Source organism: Schistocerca serialis, chromosome 10, assembly GCF_023864345.2.
Source record: "Schistocerca serialis cubense isolate TAMUIC-IGC-003099 chromosome 10, iqSchSeri2.2, whole genome shotgun sequence".
NCBI lineage: Eukaryota > Metazoa > Arthropoda > Insecta > Orthoptera > Acrididae > Schistocerca > Schistocerca serialis.
The window spans coordinates 171,311,298-171,329,871 of record NC_064647.1 but is presented as its reverse complement, the minus strand read 5'-3'; the positions used below and the strand labels follow the sequence as shown (position 1 = coordinate 171,329,871).

At 45.1% G+C, this 18,574-nt stretch overlaps 1 protein-coding gene across 1 annotated transcript in view; it reads right to left on the bottom strand.

Annotated features, from left to right (window-relative positions):
• The window catches only part of LOC126424639 (uncharacterized), a gene marked incomplete at its 5' end in the record, with an annotated part of 146,099 nt that overhangs the window by 76,729 nt on the left and 50,796 nt on the right, over positions 1–18,574 (bottom strand). The window contains 3 exons of the mRNA XM_050087372.1: positions 4,857–5,265; positions 5,323–5,513; positions 14,592–14,922. Coding sequence (XP_049943329.1) covers positions 4,857–5,265; positions 5,323–5,513; positions 14,592–14,922 — 931 coding nt within the window. The remainder of the gene's footprint in view (positions 1–4,856; positions 5,266–5,322; positions 5,514–14,591; positions 14,923–18,574) is intronic.

Below are 18,574 nucleotides of genomic sequence, written 5' to 3'. Positions count from 1 at the left end.
CTGTCGCTTGTTGGTTTGCGCTTCGCGAGAGATCCGTGATAAATGCAAGCTAGATAAGGGGCCAATGCCGTGGCATTGGTATTACATCTTTGTAAAACAGGATTGGGATTCCATCCGAGCCTGGCGACATATTCATTTTTAGTTGTTTCTCTACACCAGGGATGATTATTACTATGTCGTCCGTACGGGAGTCTGTTCGATATGGTCAAACGACGGTATATTTGTACGATTCTCCTGTGTGAACGATTTGCTAAGCGCGACGTTTAAGACTTCAGCTTTTGTTTTGCTATCTTGAACTGCAACATCAGACTGGTCAACGAGTTACTGGATCGAAGCGTTAGAGCCGCTTAGCGAATGAACGTTGCAGCTTGATTTTTTTCGAGTTGATGATTAGAAGTTTCTGGCAAAGTTGTTGTGGAAATGGACTATGCACGTCACCTACACGGTCTAGGCCAGGGATCCCCAAACTATTTTGGACAAGTGACCCCTTTTCCAAAATGAACTGTTACCTCAGACCCCCATGGTCAAATTACCTACTTTTAAGATCAACCCCCTTATTCATAATGGTCCGCTAACTCAAAACAGCTCCTACAGAGTGTTATTTTTCATTCTGACTTAGGTCAATAGAAGAAGACAAAGTGAGAATTAGCAATGCTTTAAGTTAGCAGACTATTATGAATAAGGGGGCTTATCTTTAGTTTTTTCCTATTGATACAAAATACCTAGATACTAAGGTACCAACTGGAAAACTTTGCACTTGGTTAAGTGAGTAAAGTTGACTTCATTTTCTCATCAAAATTTAACAAAATAAAAAGACGTACGCTCGAACTCATTATCTTGCACAAACTTGTCCACACAGACTTGCCGAGTTTTTCATTTTGTACAAACTTGAGACTTTACATTACTACAACAATGCTATTTCCTACAAAAATATTAATTATTCTTAGTATACGTAACACAACATAAACAATACAGTATCTACCTATCTTGAAAGTTTTAAATAAGAACTTGTGTTAATTTAATAGGGGTCGATTTTTAGACGTCGACCCTCAAAATCAGTTTTCGTTTATGTCGACCCCTCGGAAACTGATATCGACCCCAAGGGATCTATATCGACCACTTTGGGAATCCCTGGTCTAGGCGGTATGGCAAAATTTCTGGTATTACATTAAAATTTCTTCCAACTTAAATGTTTGTGTGCAGTGTTGGTGTACAAAGCTAAGTACAGAGTAACATTGTCGCCTTAACAGAGGTTGTTCGTTCCCATGAAATGCGCTGACTGACAAGCAAGTGTGCGCCGCTTCAACAGCCAATAAGGAGCGTGGGAGAGAAGTCACATGATGGGTCCCGGACGCTGCTGGAGGATCGCTCCAAGTTAAGACTCTCCAGCTCCAGACTGCAGCTCCAGACTCCAGCTGGACATGACGCGTACTCTCTCCTGTCTCCCCATCTACATCTACACTATGCAGGGGAATTAAAGGACTACTTTTTCAAAACCGCTGCATTGCCTCCCGGTGCGTCGCGTAAGTTTGAAATTTGTTTCAAAGGTGCCTACAGACTTCCTCTGTAACGGTGCAAAAGCGTGCCGCTCTGCGCAGTCAGCCTTTGGCTCGGATACGCTTCAAACAGCATCAGGTGACACATGCTGAAGCAAAGGCCACATATCAGGAGTTCATGTGAGCTGTAGTGTGAGTTAAGGACGTCGCACTGGTACGAAATTTCACCACAATTCTGCCCAACGCCACCACGGACGTGTCACACGGTGGTAAGGTCGTCACATCCTCTCTTGCCCAGATTTCACCTCTTCTTTTGATGTCTTTGCGATGGAGGTCAGAACCACGACATCCAGCGTTGAAATTAACCTGTTTTCTTGTGGGTAAGCGAGGAAAACATTACAGACAGACCGCGGCTCATAGGGAAAACTCCCCACCGCACGCTCGTCACATTTAATGGTAAGACGACCCAATGGATAGCCCGTCAAAAACACTGATCAAGCATAAAAACAGGGAGAAGGCGAACTATGAAAAATGAAACAAAATAGAAACAGTGAACGGTCCAAGATCAACATGTCCAAGACCGAGCAACTCTTGCTGCCGTGGTCATGTGGTTGGTGGGTTGGCTGATGTGGGGGAGCAGACCAAACAGCGGGGTCATCGGTCCCATCAGATTAGGGAAGGATAGGGAAGAAAGTCGGCCGTGCTCTTTCGAAAGAATCATCCCGGAATTTGCCTGAAGCAGTTTAGGGAAATCACAGATAACCTAAATCAGGATGCCCGTATGCGGAACTCACGGACTTCGAACGTGGTCAGGTGATTGGGTGTCACTTGTGTCATACGTCTGTACGCGAGATATCCACACGCCTAAACATCCCTAGGTCCACTGTTTGCGATGTGATAGTGGTGGTGGTGGTGGTTAGTGTTTAACGTCCCGTCGACAACGAGGTCATTAGAGACGGAGCTCATGCTCAGGTTAGGGAAGGATTGGGAAGGAAATCGGCCGTGCCCTTTCAAAGGAACCATCCCGGCATTTGCCTGAAGCGATTTAGGGAAATCACGGAAAACCTAAATCAGGATGGCTGGAGACGGGATTGAACCGTCGTCCTTCCGAATGCGAGTCCAGTGTGCTAACCACTGCGCCACCTCGCTCGGTGATGTGATAGTGAAGTGGAAACCTGAAGGGACACGTACAGCACAAAAGCCTGCAGGCGGACCTCCTCTGTCGACTGATAGAGACCGCCGACAGTTGAAGGAGGGTCGTAATGGGTAATAGGTAGACATCTATCCAGACCATCACAGGATCCACTGCAAGTACTACGACAATTAGGAGGGAAGTGAGAAAACTTGGATTTCAAGGTCGAGCAGCTGCTCATAAGCCACACATCACGTCGGCAAATGCCAAACGACGCCTTGCTTGGCGTAAGTAGTGTAAACATTGGACGATTGAACAGGGGAAAAACGTTGGGTGGAATGACGAATCACGGTACACAATGTGGTGATCCGATGGCAGGTTGTGGGTATGGCGAATGCCTGGTGAACGTCATCTGTCAGCGTGTGTAGTGCCAACAGTAAAATTCGGAGGTGGTGGTGTTATAGTGTGGTCGTGTTTTTCATGGAGGGGGTTGCACCCCTTGTTGTTTTGGCACTATAACAGCACAGACCTACGTTGATGTTTTAAGGGCCTTCTTGCCTCCCACTGTTGAAGAGCAATTCGGGGATGGTGATTACATCTTTCATCACGATCGAGCACTTATTCATAATGCACGGCCTGTGGCAGAGTGGTTACGCGACAGTAACATCCCTGTAATGGACTGGCCTGCACAGAGTCCCGACCTGAATCCTATAAAACGCCTTTGGGATGTTTTCGAACTCCGACTTCTTGCCAGGCCTCACCGACTGACGTCAGTACCTCTCCTCAGTGCAGCACTCCGTGAAGAATGGGCTGCCATTCCCCAACAAACCTTCCAGCACCTGATTGAAAGTGGAAGCGGTCATCAAGGCTAAGGGTGGGCCAACACCATATTGAATTCCAGCATTACTAATAGAGGGCGCCACGATCTTGTAAGTCATTTTCAGCCAGGTGTCCGTATACTTTTAATCATATAGTGTAGTTCACACCCCGTTTATTTATTTATTTATTTTAAATTTCTGTGAGAGGTGTACCAGGCATCTGGCCTGCTCTCACTTTTCATCACACTTACTTGCGACGGTAATATATTCTTACCGCATGACTCATATTCTATAACCAATGTATAACAACTGTGAAGACTACAGAGGAACAGACACGTCAGTGACCGGAAGGAGAGTTCACACATTTGTGAAAAAAGACATGTGGTGCGAGGGAGGTACCCCGCTGTACAGTACAATACCGTAACCACACAACCACAATGCAATGGTTCTCACGTGTCGCTCGGTGTTGTGCATCTTCAGCTTGAAGAGTTCACTGCTTCTATTTTGCTCCTTTTTTCACAGTTCAGTACAGTTTCCTTGCTTCATCTGTGTTCAGTCATAGGTCAAGAACTTCTCGAGATATTATCTTACAATAGTTCCCATGTACGTCTGAATGTCTATTAGACTACCGTATAAGTGAAGTACATCGGTCAAGAAGTTTTTGAGACTTTGGAAACAACCTCAAACAACGACCTGTGCTTGTACAGTAGTAAAGATTTTATATGTAATATATATTAAAAATTGTACCCTAATGACCTTTCTCCTATATATACAGCCCGTTTCTGAACGTTTATTAGAATACGGTGAAAAAATGTGAAATAAATCGATTAAGAACTTTTCGTGATTTTTGGTAACAACATTAATCAGCCAGTTGTCTTTATATAACAGTGTAGAATTAAGCTGCATCACTATATCGACTATATCACTTCTAAGTCTTGATTGGAATTCTGAAATCTATATTCCGTCTTATTATTTGCACTTTGTTGCGACATTAAAACTGCAACATTCAGTGAGGACTTCGAATGTCTAATTGTTGGCATTCCATCTCGGGCACACACAGTTGTATACTGTGCACCAGTATACGGCCTGTAGCTCTGAAAGGAATTATTTTATTAGAAAAGTGCTCCCTACAGATAACCTCAACGGAGTTCGACCTGATCAGGACCTGGTCTGCACCTGTACGAGACTATAATGTGGTGGTGGTGATAAGTTCCTATGGGACCAAACTATTGAGCTCATCGGTCCCTAGGCCTACACACTACTTAATCTAACTTAAACTATCTTACGCTAAAGACAACACACACACCCATGCCCGAGGGAGGACTCGAAACTCAGACGGTGGGAGCCGCACGAACCGTGGTGCCTCAGGCCACGAGGCTATAATGAGTGAAGAGCCAGATAAATAAGTACCTTCTCCCAGAAGGGGCGCTCTTCGACCCTCTGCACGACGGGGTAGTAGTAGGCCGGCTTCCCGTGCAGGGCGAACCGGTGCAGGTGGAGGTTGTCGCCGCCGTCCACGTAGCCGCCGTACGGGAAGCGGCGGACGTACTTGTCGCTGGCGAGGCCGTAAGTGTCCGGGTCCTGCAGCCGACCCTTGGGTGGATGCTGCTGCTGCTGTGGCGGCGGTGCCTTGCCGCGGGGCTCCTCGGGCCTGGACGTGGTGATGTCCACCGTCTCGGGGTCGGCCACCTCGAAGCCTCCGACGTAGGGGCTGCGGTCGCTGTGGATGTCGTCGGCGAAGTAGGACAGCGCCAGGGAGTTGCCCGCGGTGCGCTCCGAGTCCTCGCGGTCCGCCTGCCGGCCGCCTCCCCTCCTGGCGCTGGAGTCACCGCCGTGGGTGTGGCTCTGACCCTGTGTCTGGGTCTGGGTCTGGGGCTGGGGATGGGTCGCCCTCCTGCGGTCGAGGTCCTCGTCGCGCTCCACCTCAACGTCACTCAGTGAGCCCTCGTCCTCCGCGTCTTCGCCGTCCTCGTCCTTCTTGCGGACCACTTTGGCCGGCTGCACCCCGAGTTCTGGGTGTGCGTAGTGCAGTACGGGCGGGCGCACGCCTTCCTCGAAGGACAGCACCTTGAACGACAGAGACACGTTTTGCGATGTCATCAAATGGCTCTGAGCACTATGGGACTTAACATCTGAGATCATCAGTCCCCTAGAACTTAGAACTACTTAAACCTAACCTAAGGACATCACACACATTCATGCCCGAGGCAGGATTCGAACCTGCGACCGTAGCAGTCACGCGGTTCCAGAGTGAAGCGCCTAGAACCGCTCGGCCACACCGGCCGGCGCGACGTTATCACCAGCAAAAGAAGGTGCCATTTTCCTCTTTTGCTGTACTAATTTTAGAGATCTTAGAGACATTTCAGTCTCGTCTTTATCTACAATATGGATGGACGCTGAAGAAATGAATTAAAAATTTGTACCACAGCCGGGACTCAAACCCAGGTCTCCTCACTTAAGTTTTATTTTGTTGATTTCATGTTGTTCATTACTGTTGGTTCTATTTGTTGGGGGCGGAGTCCCATGACTCTTGTTCAAGTTCATTGCTGATGCATTAACTCAGCCTTTTATTAACAGAATGCAGCATGTCATTCTCAATGGAGAGAAGTCTTCCGAAGTAAGAGTGATTTCGGGTGTGCCGCAGGGGAGTGTCGTAGGACTGTTGCTATTCACAGTATACATAAATGACCTTGTGGATGACATCGGAAGTTCACTGAGGCGTTTTGCGGATGATGCTGTGGTATATCGAGAGGTTGTAAAAATGGAAAATTGTACTGAAATGCAGGAGGATCTGCAACGAATTCACGCATGGTGCAGGGAATGGCTATTGAATCTCAATGCAGACAAGTGTAATGTGCTGCGAATACATAGAAAGATAGATCCCTTACCATTTAGCTACAATATAGCAGGTCAGCAACTGGAAGCAGTTAATTCCATAAATTATCTGGGAGTAGGCATTAGGAGTGATTTAAAATGGAATGATCATATAAAGTTGATCGTCGGTAAAGCAGATGCCAGACTAAGATTCACTGGAAGAATCCTAAGGAAATGCAATCCGAAAACAAAGGAAGTAGGTTACAGTACGCTTGTTCGCCCACTGCTTGAATACTGCTCAGCAGTGTGGGAACCTTACCAGATAGGGTTGATAAAAGAGATAGAGAAGATCCAACGGAGAGCAGCGCGCTTCGTTACAGGATCGTTTAGTAATCGAGAAAGCGTTACGCAGATGACAGATAAACTCCAGTGGAAGACTCTGCAGGAGAGACGCTCAGTAGCTCGGAACGGGCTTTTGTTGAAGTTTCGAGAACATACCTTCACCGAGGAGTCAAGCGGTATATTGCTCCCTCCTACGTATATCTCGCGAAGAGACCATGAGGATAAAATCAGAGAGATTAGAGCCCACACAGAGGCATACCGACAATCCTCCTTTCCACGAACAATACGAGACTGGAATAGAAGGGAGAACCGATAGAGGTACTCAAGGTATCCTCCGCCACACACCGTCAGGTGGCTTGCGGAGTATGGATGTAGATGTAGATGTATTACGGAGGGCAGCTAACCCTCTGACTGAACACACTGAGCTACTGTGCCGCCATACTAGGCAGGAATGTTGAACGTTACACCGCTGCATGACCGGCACTGCATGAACGGCATAAGCCCAGTACCCTCCGCAACACAAACTTCATATCTTCAGCTTATTTTCCCCTTCTTTCTTTCTCTCTTTCACTGGTGCTATGTCCCGCGCTGGCGCAGGGGCGGCATTGTTAGGAACGGATTTGGCAAGGGTAGTGGAAAGGGCTGGCCGGATGCCCTCCCTGCCGTCACCCCGTTCTCCCCCCGGGATGGAATCCGTGTACCCCTGCTGTCTGCGACTAGTGTAATTCGTGGAAGAGTGCGGACGTGTTCAGATGTCTGCGAGTCAGGTAACTGAGGCGGAACGTGGGGACCAGCCCGGTATCCACATAGCGGGATGTGGAAAACCGCCTAAAAACCACATCCAGGCTGGCCGGCACACAGGCCCTCGTCGTTATTCTGCTGGGCGGATTCGACCCGGCGCCGGCGCGCCTACCTGAGTCCAGGAAGCAGCGCGTTAGCATGCTCAGGTATCCTGGCGGGTCTTATTTTCCCCTTCATTTTCCATAATCATCGTAGATAAAGGTGAGACTCAAATGTCTCGAGGGGGCTTTAGTTATATGATCACCTACACCTGAGGTACAGGATCTCCCCATTACATCCAACACTGGGGTGCTATTCCGGCGCTGGAGAGCCCCGGCAATGGCGAAGATCTGAGAAGGGGAAAATAAGCTGAAGATATGAAGTTTGTGTTGCGGAGGGTGTTGGACTTGGGCAGCCTATGCACGCAATACTAGCCATCGTGCGGCAGTGGTGTGATGGTCTGCATTTCGTCTTAGTAAGCAAGGGCACTCCTAGCCATGGCAGAAATTTTAGTTCATTTCTGCAGCTTCCACCACTGTATTAATTTTATTTATTCACAACTAGTTTCAGCCTTCTAGCCCATTCTCAAATCATTTTGTGGTTCTGTACAAAATAGAATATACTATATTACCTCCACTTTTCACAAATGGTACAACCAAAGCACTATAATACTTCACTCTAAGACAAAAAAAGGGGCAACATTAAGGAGTCATGCAAATTCGTCAGACATTGATATTCATACATTTGTCGGCGGTAAATACAAACTGTTAACTTTGGCAGCCAACAGATGAACATTCGACGCTGCAGCGCAGTTTCACTGCACAGCTGGCAAGGATGCTAAATAGGTGGCATGTCGATAGCGGGGTAGAAACTCTTTGCGAATTAAATTACATATAGTCAGTTGGACAGTAATTATGCCTCGCACACAGGTGCCTGAACAATACATGCAAGTGTCAGCATTTGACAGACGACGTGTAGCTGTGCTCAAAGTTGGTTCGAATAATTAGCTAATCGCTCGACATTTGAATAGGAGCGATGCCACTAATCACTCACGCTGACAGGAATGGGTGAACCGTGGCCGAACAAAGCATGAAGAAGTGAGTGGTAGGCCTAGAGACACGACAGAACGTGGCGACCGATAAATCGTTAGGCACTCAGAGCCTTGGGTTCATCATTATCATCGATCCGACCTCCAACTGGTACTTCACTGACCACAAGGACTATTAACAAGTGGCTCACAGAAAGGGGGCTGAACTCACTGCGCCCCTTATGCTGACTACCTTTGACCTCGGTACACCAGCAAGCCCGTTTGCAGTGGTGTCGGCAACATTCGGCCTGGAATCTCGTTGACTGGAGTAGACTGGTCTTCATGAGACCAGTGAAAACGTGGCTGGGAACGCCTCACAATGCGGATACCAACCTGACTGTTGTCCACCATACAGCCTGCCGACCAACCGTGGTGGTTTGGCATACCGTTCCATTTCAGGGCATAACTGCTTCGGTTGTTATCCACAGGACCCGTGCAGCATAGATGTACATCGATGGTACTCTACGCCCCATTTTGTTGCCGTTCATGCGAAGACATTCTGGGGTTACAATTCACCGAGGTGATGCCCACTTGCCAAACCCTACTTTCGGCAGCAAGATCGCCGGATCTTTCCAAAATTGAGAACGTTTGGAGCGTCTCCAACCATTTCGGGATTTTGACGATCTAACGAGCCAGTTGGATAGAATTTGGTACGATGTCCCTCACGAGGACATCCAACAGCTCTGTCAATCAACGCCACGTAGCCGCCGTACACACGTGTTACTGACTTTCTGAATTTGTGAAGCTTTTTCTCTTGAATAAACCACCCAGGTACTCTGAAACTCTAATGCTTTTTTTGTGTGTACGAATACATCACATCTACCGTTCTCGGTCGCATTTGGGTAGTATCATCATGGTCAATCTTCTTTTACTTTTTCTTTTTTTTAAGAATATCCTTTACACCAGTTATTGCAAACGTCAGGAATAAAGAGTGATGCTCACTCGTACAGCACTGATACGTTAATTCAACAAAGGACCAAATCTGCAAGTTGTTCAATAGATATTTTCAGGAGGTGGTGCAGCACAGCTTTTTTATATTCGCAACACGTCATATACTACTGGCCATTAAAATTGCTACACCACGAAGATGACACGCTACAGACGCGAAATTTAACCGACAGGAAGAAGATGCTGTGATATACAAATGATTAGCTTTTTAGAGCGTTCACACAAAGTTGGCGCCGGTGGCGACACCTACAACGTGCTGACATGAGGAAAGTTTCCAACCGTTTTCTCATACATAAACAGCAGTTGACCAGCGTCGCCTGGTGAAACGTTGTTGTGATGCCTCGTGTAAGGAGGAGAAATGAGTACAATCACGTTTCCGACTTTGATAAAGGTCGGATTGTAGCCTGTCGCGATTGCGGTTTATCGTATCGTCACATTGCTGCTCGCGTTGGTCGATATCTAATGACTGTTAGCAGAATATGGAATCGGTGGGTTCGGGAGGGTTATACGGAACGCTGTGCAGGATCCCAACGGCCTCGTATCACTAGCAGTCGAGGTGTCAGGCATCTTATTTGCATGAATGTAACGGATCGTGCAGCCCCGTCTCGATCCCTGAGTCAACAGAAGGGAACGTTTGCAAGACAACAACCACCTGCACGAGCAGTTCGACGACGTTTGCAGCAGCATGGACTATCAGCTCGGAGACCATGGCTGCGCTTACCCTTGACGCTGCATCACAGACAGGAGCGCCTGCGATGGTGTACTCAACGACGAACCTGGGTGCACGATTGGGAAAACGTTATTTTTTCGGATGAATCCAGGTTCTGTTTAGAGCATCATTATGGTCGCATCCGTGTTTGGCGACATCGCGGTGAACGCACATTGGAAGCGTGTATTCGTCATCGCCATACTGGCGTATCACCCGGTGTGATGGTATGGGGTGCCATTGGTTACACGCCTCAGTCACCTCCTGTTCGCATTGACGGCACTTTGAACAGTGGACGTTACATTTCAGATGTGTTAAGACCCGAGGCTCTACCCTTCATTCGATCCCTGTGAAACCCTACATTTCAGGAGGATAACGCACAAACGCATTTTGCAGGCCTCTACGGGCCTTTCTGGGTACAGAAAATGTTCGACTGCTGTCCTGGCCAGCACATTCTCCAGAACTCTCCCCAATTGAAAACGTCTGGTCAATGGTGGCCAAGCAACTGGCTCGTCACAATACGCCAGTCACTACTCTTGATGAACTGTGGTATCGTGTTGAAGCTGCATGGGCAGCTGTACCTGTACACGCCATCCAAGCTCTGTTTGACTCAATTCCCAGGCGTATCTAGGCCGTTATTACGGCCAGAGATGGTTGTTCTGGGTACTGATTTCTCAGGATCTATGCACCCAAATTGCGTGAAAATATAATCACATGTCAGTTCTAGTATAATATATTTGTCCAATGAATACCCGTTTATCATGTGCATTTCTTCTTGGAGCAGCAATTTTAATGGCCAGTAGTGTATTACTGCCTTGAGATGCTTGTAAAGTACTGTTTCGTAGATGCAGTATTTCAATCCACATAAATGACATTAGGGTGTACTGCTGCAGGAAAATTCAGCCCAAATGTCATTTATCCTTTCACCTGGAATTTTAGTTCCCCCGCTGACGCTTTCTTTTATTTCTGTCAGTGATATAGCTTGAACATTAGGGGCGAAAGACTACATCTCTGTCTTACACCTTTTTAGTCCGACTTTTCGTTCTTGCTCGTCCTGACTTATTGTTGTCTCTTGGTTCTTGTAGATATTGTGTATTAGGTGTGTTTCCAGTAGCTTACGTTTATTCTTCTCACAGTTTAGAATATCTTGCACCATTTTATGTTGTCGAATGCTTTTTGCATGTGGACAAATACTGTCAACGTGTCTCCATTTCTCGTGTCTTGCTTCCATTATCAATCACAACCCGAGTACTGCCTCTGTCGTGCCTTTACCTTTCCTAAAGCTAAACTGATCGTCATGTACACCCATAGACATAAATGATCTACCTTTTGCAGGATATACGGATTTAAGCATACCCAGAAACAAATGAGTAGTTATCTTTGACATGGCATATAAATTATTGTACACCCAGAAAGAAAAGAGCAGCTACTTTCAAATGATAGAGCACACCCAATCAGTCGTCCTTTCCCTGCAGGTCTTATTCGGAAAAACTAGATTTCGGCTAGTGTATCCATTATCAATGCACCATTTCATAGTATCAATGTCTGTTCCAGCACGTCAGTCCCCTGTTGTTCACGTTTCTGTCAGAGTAGTGTTGAAACAACTGATGTACTGGAACAGGCATTGATACTATGAAATGGTGCATTGATAATGGCTAGGCACTACCCTAACTATAGATTTGCCGAGTAAAACATGCAAGAAAAGGATGACTGATTGGATGTACTCTGTCATTTGAAAGTCATATCACAGAGTGCATCCACGCTCGTAATGGAAGGTAACCTGATGGAGCTACTACTTTTGTGAGGCCGTACAGAATGAAGTACAGCCGTAAACTAATGAGCAGGTACCTTTGATGTGGTCGAGTACAGACAGAAATGAATTACCTACCTTTGGTAAAATATACAGAGTTAAACACACCAAGAAACAAATGATCAGCAACCTTTGGCTGGGTGTGTAGAGTTAAATACACCCACAAACTACTGAGCAGATGCGTTTAGCAGGGTATACAGAGTTAAACATACCCAGAAACAAATAACCAGGAACATTTGGCAGGGTATACAGAGTTAAGTATACTCTCCAGTTAATAAGCATCTACTTTGGGAGGGTATACGAAGCTAAGTACATCCACAAGCAAAGAAGCAGCTACCTTTGCCAGGGTATGCACAGTTAAATACACCCAGAAATAAATCTGCAACCATTTTTGGCAGAATGTACAGAGGTAAGTGCACCAAAAAAATAAGCATCTACATTTGGGAGGGCATACAGAGTTAAATACACCCAGAAACAAATGAGCAGCTATCTTTGGCAGGGAATACCTAAATACATCCAGAAACAAATGAGCAACTACCTTTGGGAGGTTATGCAGAGTTAAATACACCTAGAAACAAATAAGCAGCTACATTTGGGTGGGTATATAGGGTTAAATACACCCAGAAACAAATGAACAGATACATTTGGGACGATATACAGAGTTAAATACATTCAGGAACAGAGAAGCAGTTACAAGCTTTGGCAGGGTATGCAGAGTTAAGTATATCCAAAAAATAATAAGCATCAACCTTCGAGAGGGTATACAGAGTTAAATACAAGAGCAATCAAGCAGCTACCTTTGGAAGGGAATGCAGAATTAAGAACACCCAAAAAGTGATAAACAGCTACTTTTGGGATGGTATACAGAGTTAAATACAGCCAGGAACAAATAAGCAGCTATCTTTAGGAGAGTATAGAGAGCTCAATACATCCAGGAATAAACAAGTGGCTACAAGCTTTGGCGGGTTATGCGGAGCTAAGTACACCTGAAAAATAATAAGCATCTACATACAGGAGGGTATACAGAGTTAAAAACATCCAAGAACAAAACAAGCAGCTACCTTTGGCAGGGTATGCAGAGTTGAGTACACTCAAAAAATAATAAGCACCTACCTTTTGGATGGTACACAGAATTAAATACAGCCAGGAACAAATAAACAGCTACCTTAGGAGGGTGTACGAGCTAAATACATCCAGGAACAAACAAGCAGCTACAAGCTTTGGCATGGTATGTAGAGCTAAGTACACCCAAAAAATAATTAACATCTGCCTTGAGAGTTAAATACATCCAAGAACAAACAAGCAGATACCTTTGGCAGGGTATGCAGAATTAAGTACACCCAAAGAGTGACAAGTAGCTATCTTTGGGATGGCTTACAGAGTTAAATACAGCCAGGAACATATAAACATCTACCTTTAGGAGGGCATACAGTGTTAAATGCATCCAGGAACAATTGAAATGCTACCTTTGGCAGGGTATGCAGAATTAAGTACATGAGTCGCCTAGATGCAAGACTGTCCATGTCCTCCATAACCGGTTTTGAGAAAAAGTGGAAAAACTGTTTTCACTGGGTAAATACACGCTGCCCTACACTGTATGTTGTATACGTAAGTATGGATTAGTACAAAACCATTTGGGCTATTGAAAAAAAATCAGGAACTCAATGCATGTAAGATATAAGCGAAAAAAAAAAAATTGACTTGGACAGTTTTGCATCTGACTTTGCAGATGGCCACTTTTGCATGCAACTGAAATGGACGTGGACAGTTTTGAACCTGATTAGTTGTACATGAGGAGAGGATATGGGGTGAACATCAAACTGTGTATTCAGTTTTAATTTCTTTTAATATTTCTGAAGGTACATAGTGTAACAACTGACAAACTGCAATCCACTTAATACATCATATCTGGAACAATGTCTTCATCTCCTCCTGCTAGGCATTCTGATTCAACTGATGCCCCTGACCCGCTGGAACCTAGTAATGTCATTTACCACAACAGGGATTCACGTTCTCTCCAGGGCTCACCATAGTGTTTCTCGAGGGGTTTTGAGACATCCTCCAGTTTCTTTTCATTAATAGGAACAACCGTGTTCGTAATGCAGCTCAAGTTTATGTGTCCTAAGTGTTGCCCACGTTTGCATACGGACACTGGTAGGTTGATTTCAGAATTATAATTAGGTTCCCCTTGGACTTTTATAGCATTCTGAGAATGTGTATAACTTTCAGAATAAACAGCTGTAACAGACCACACAAGTACAATGTTTACATGCTTATGGTAGCCATCTTGCATTACAGCCACATGACCCCAGCCTTCAATGTGATTTGTCAAAAGGGACAAGGCAAGTTTTGCATCCAACTTACTGATGGAATGGACAGTTTTGAATCTAACCACACTTTTCGTGAGCTGTTTTCTATAGGACATGGAGAGCTTTGAGCATAAATAGCATTTCAAGCATGTGTAAAATGTCATGCTCTACAATCCAGAGTTGACAACTCAATTTTTTTAAAAAAGTGGACATGGACAGTTTTGCATCTAAGCGACTCACATGCAGAAACACCTGGTGTTGTATGCAGGGTGAAGCACACTCAGAGAGACATGAGCACCCAGCTGTGGTGGGTATGTAGGGAGGATGGATGGGGCAGCTAGCTGTCTACCTTTGGCGGCTTGATCTGCTGTGGCGCTGCAGCATACAGTGCCGCCGTGGGGTAGACCTGCGCGCCGGGGTGGTGGAGCAGCCTGGCCCTGAACTGCTGGTATTGGGTGGCGGCCGGGTCAGACCTCCTGGCGTGGATGCCGAAGGCATGCCTCCTGTTGACGGCGCTGATGTAGTCCAGCAGGCGGTCCCTGTTCGGGTCGCGCTCCAGCGTCGCCACGCGCTGCAGGATGGGCTGGAAGCCGTCGTCTCCCTGCTCTGCGGTGCCGGCAGCTTCCGGTGCTGGGGTTGGCCTGGCCGGTTCCCAGCCAGAGTGGTCCGCAGATACCGACCTGAAACAATGCAGCAACCGTAATGATCCCTCTTCTCACGTTCAGGAGCTGTGCACTTTAAAATACGACCGCGATTCGGTTTCGCCACCCAGCCTGAGTAGCATAATGTGGGCCTATGTTGAAAAGCATAAACACAGGGTAAAATTTTGTAAGAAAAATTTACATACCGGTATTTTTAGGTTAGACAGTCTCGGGAAAGCTCAAAAGGGCTCCGGTCTCAAAGGGTACAGGGCAGAGAAACGACGACAATCAACCAAGCAACAGTCGGTATTTTAGTAGTAAATTGTCGTAGCTGTGTTGGAAAACAAGGCAAGAAAAGAAATAGTCTACCTCTGTAACGAGATATATGACAAAGGGGAATGGCCTGAGGACTTCGCTGCAACAGTTATGATACCAATAGAGAAAAAGAGAAATACTAAAAAATGTGAAGAGCACCGGACAATCTGTCTAATTTCTCGTGCAGCTGAAGTCTTGCTGAGAGTATTGAACAGGAGGTTATATGGCAAGCTAGACAGAGGGATTCCAGAGGAGCAGTAAGGATTTAGAAGAGGAAAAGGAACAAGAGATGCTATTGGCCTGCTAAGAACTATAGGGGAAAGATATATGGAAAAGGGTAGAGAAATCTTTGCTGTTTTTATAGATTTAGAAAAGGCTTTTGACAGAGTTCAGTGGAACAAGCTGATGGATATCTTGAAGAGGAGATTGGAAAGAGGGACGACTGACACAGAAGCTATATTTACACCAGAAAGTAAGGATAAGGATTGGAAATGAAATGTCAGAAGGAAGCAGCATTGGACGAGGTGTTAGACAAGGTTGTTGCCTTTCCCTGCTGTTGTTTAACGTATACCTTGAAGAGATTATTGTGAAAAGCTTAGATGGGAAAAGAGGAATATGTATTGGCGGAAAGAGAATATAATGTATAAGATTTGCTGATGACATGGTATTAGCGGCAGAAAGTGAGCGGACAGTGAATAACATGCTCAAAGATCTGAATGAAGCTTGTGTGGAATATGGGATGCAAATAAACACAGCAATAACAAAGAGTATGGTCATCAGTACAAGACGCAGACTTTCCAATATTAAAATAGGAGAATCTACCATTAGCCAAGTAAGTCAATTTAAATATCTCGGAAGCACAAGAACTGAAGACTTGAGATGTAACCAGGAGGTGAAAACTCGAATTGCCATAGCGAAGGAGGCATTCAACAGAAAGAGGAGACTCTTATGTGGCAAATTAGATAAAAGACTAAGGAAAAGGACTGGCAAATGTTTTGTCTGGAGTGTGGCACTATAAGGGGCAGAAACATGGACACTGAGACGAGAGGATGAAAAAAGGTTAGAAGCATTTGAGATGTGGTTGTGGAGGAGAATGGAGAGAATAAGCTGGATGGAAAGAGTGAGTAATGAAAGAGTATTGGAAAGGGTTGGTGAGAGAAGATGTCTGCTGAAGGTTGTAAGAGAAAGGAAAAAGAACTGGTTGGGGCATTCATTGAGAAGGGAGTGCTTGCTAGTAGATGCTTTGGAAGGATTGGTTTGTGGGAGAAGACTGAGAGGAAGAAGGAGATACAAGATGACATAAAGGGAAGAGGAAAAATTATGCAGACCTGAAGAGGATGGCAGAAGACCGGACAGCCTGGAGAACTACCATGTGAAAACCTGCCTTTAGGCAGAACACTGATGATGATGATGATGATGATGATGATGGAAAAGTACCAGAGCTTCAAGCACTGAAGTTGAAATCGTTATAGGAACAGAAAGCTGCCTAAAGCCGGAGATAAATTCTGCCGAAATTTTTACAGAGGTACAAACTGTGTTCAGAAAGTATAGATTAAATAAAGTAGGCGGTGGTGTGTTTCTGTCTGTAGGTAGTAGTTTATCTTGTAGTGAAGTTGAGATAGATAGGTCCTGCGAATTACTATGGGTAGAGGTTACACTCAACAGCCGTAGCAAAATAATAATTGGCTCCTTCTACCGACCCCCGACTCAGATGATGTAATAGCTGAACGGTTCGAAGAAAACTTGGATCTCATTACAAACAAGTACCCCACTCATACAGTTATAATTGGTGGAGACTTCAATCTACCCTCGATTAGTTGGCGAAAATACATGTTCAAAGCCGGTGGTAGACAGGAAACATCTTCCGAAATTGTACTAAATGCTTCCTCTGAGAATTACTTTGTACAATTAGTTCATGAGCCCACACGAATTGTAAATGGTTGGGAAAACACACTTGACCTCTTAGCCACAAATAATCCTGATCTAATAGAGAGCGTCATGGCGGATACAGGGATTAGTGAACACAAGGTCATTGTAGTGAGGCTCAAAACCATATCAACCAAAACCACTAAAAATAAACGCAAAATGTATCTGTTTAAAACAGCACATAAAAATTCGCTTGATGCCTTCCTAAGAGAGAGTCTCCATTCCTTCCAAGCAAATTACGTAAGTGTAGACCAGATATGACTCAAATTCATAGACGCAGTACCGACAACAATAGATTCATACCCCATAAGTTAATAAGAGACGGAACTGATCCACCATAATACACAAAACGCGTCAGAACACTGTTGTAGAAGCAACGAAAAAAGCATGCTAAATTCAGAAGAACTCAAAATCCCCAAGACTGGTTAAGTTTAACGGAAGCTCGAAATTTAGTGCGGACGTCAATGTGAGATGCTTTTAATAGTTTCCACAATGAAATATCGTCTCAAAATATGGTACAAAACCCAAAGAGATTCTGGTCGTATGTAAAGTATTCTAGCGGCAAAAAACAGTCAATACCGTCACTGCGCGATAGCGATGGAAACGTTACCGATGATGGTGTCACTAAAGCGGAGTTACTAAATACAGTTTTCCATTATTCCTTCACGAAAGAAGACGAAGTAAATATTCGACATTTCGAAACCAGAACAGCTGTTAGCATGAGTGACATAAAAGTAGATAGCTTAGACGTTGCAAAACAACTCAAATCACTTAAGAAAGGCGAGGCTTCCGGTCCAGATGGTATACCAATTAGCTTCCTTTCAGAGTATGCAGACACAATAGCGCCTTTCTTAGCAATCATATACAACCGCTCACTTCACAAAAGGTCTGATCCTAAAGACTGGAAAGTAGCACAGGTCACACCAATATTCAAGAAAGGAAATAGGAGTAACCCATTGAATTACAGATCCATATCACTGACCTCAATTTGCAGTAGGACTTTGGAGCATATACTGTACTCGAACATTATGAATCACCTTGAAGAAAATGGCTTATTGATACAAAACCAACACGGATTCAGAAAATATCGTTCTGTGCAACACAGGTAGCTCTTTATTCCCATGAAGTAACGAGTGCTGTCGACAAGGGATCTCAGATCTATTCCATATTCCAAGATTTCCTGAAGGCTTTTGATACCGTTCCTCAAAAGCGACTATTAATCAAATTGCGTGCATATGGAGTATCGTCTCAGTTGTGTGACTAGATTCGTGATTTCCTCTCAGAGAGGTCACAGTTCGTAGTGATGGACGGTAAATCATCGAGTAGAACAGAAGTGATATCTGGCATTCCGAATGGTAGTGTCATACGCCCTCTGCTGTCCATGATTTACATAAATGATCTAGGTGATAATCTGAGCAGCCCCCTTAGATTGTTTGCAGATGACACTGTA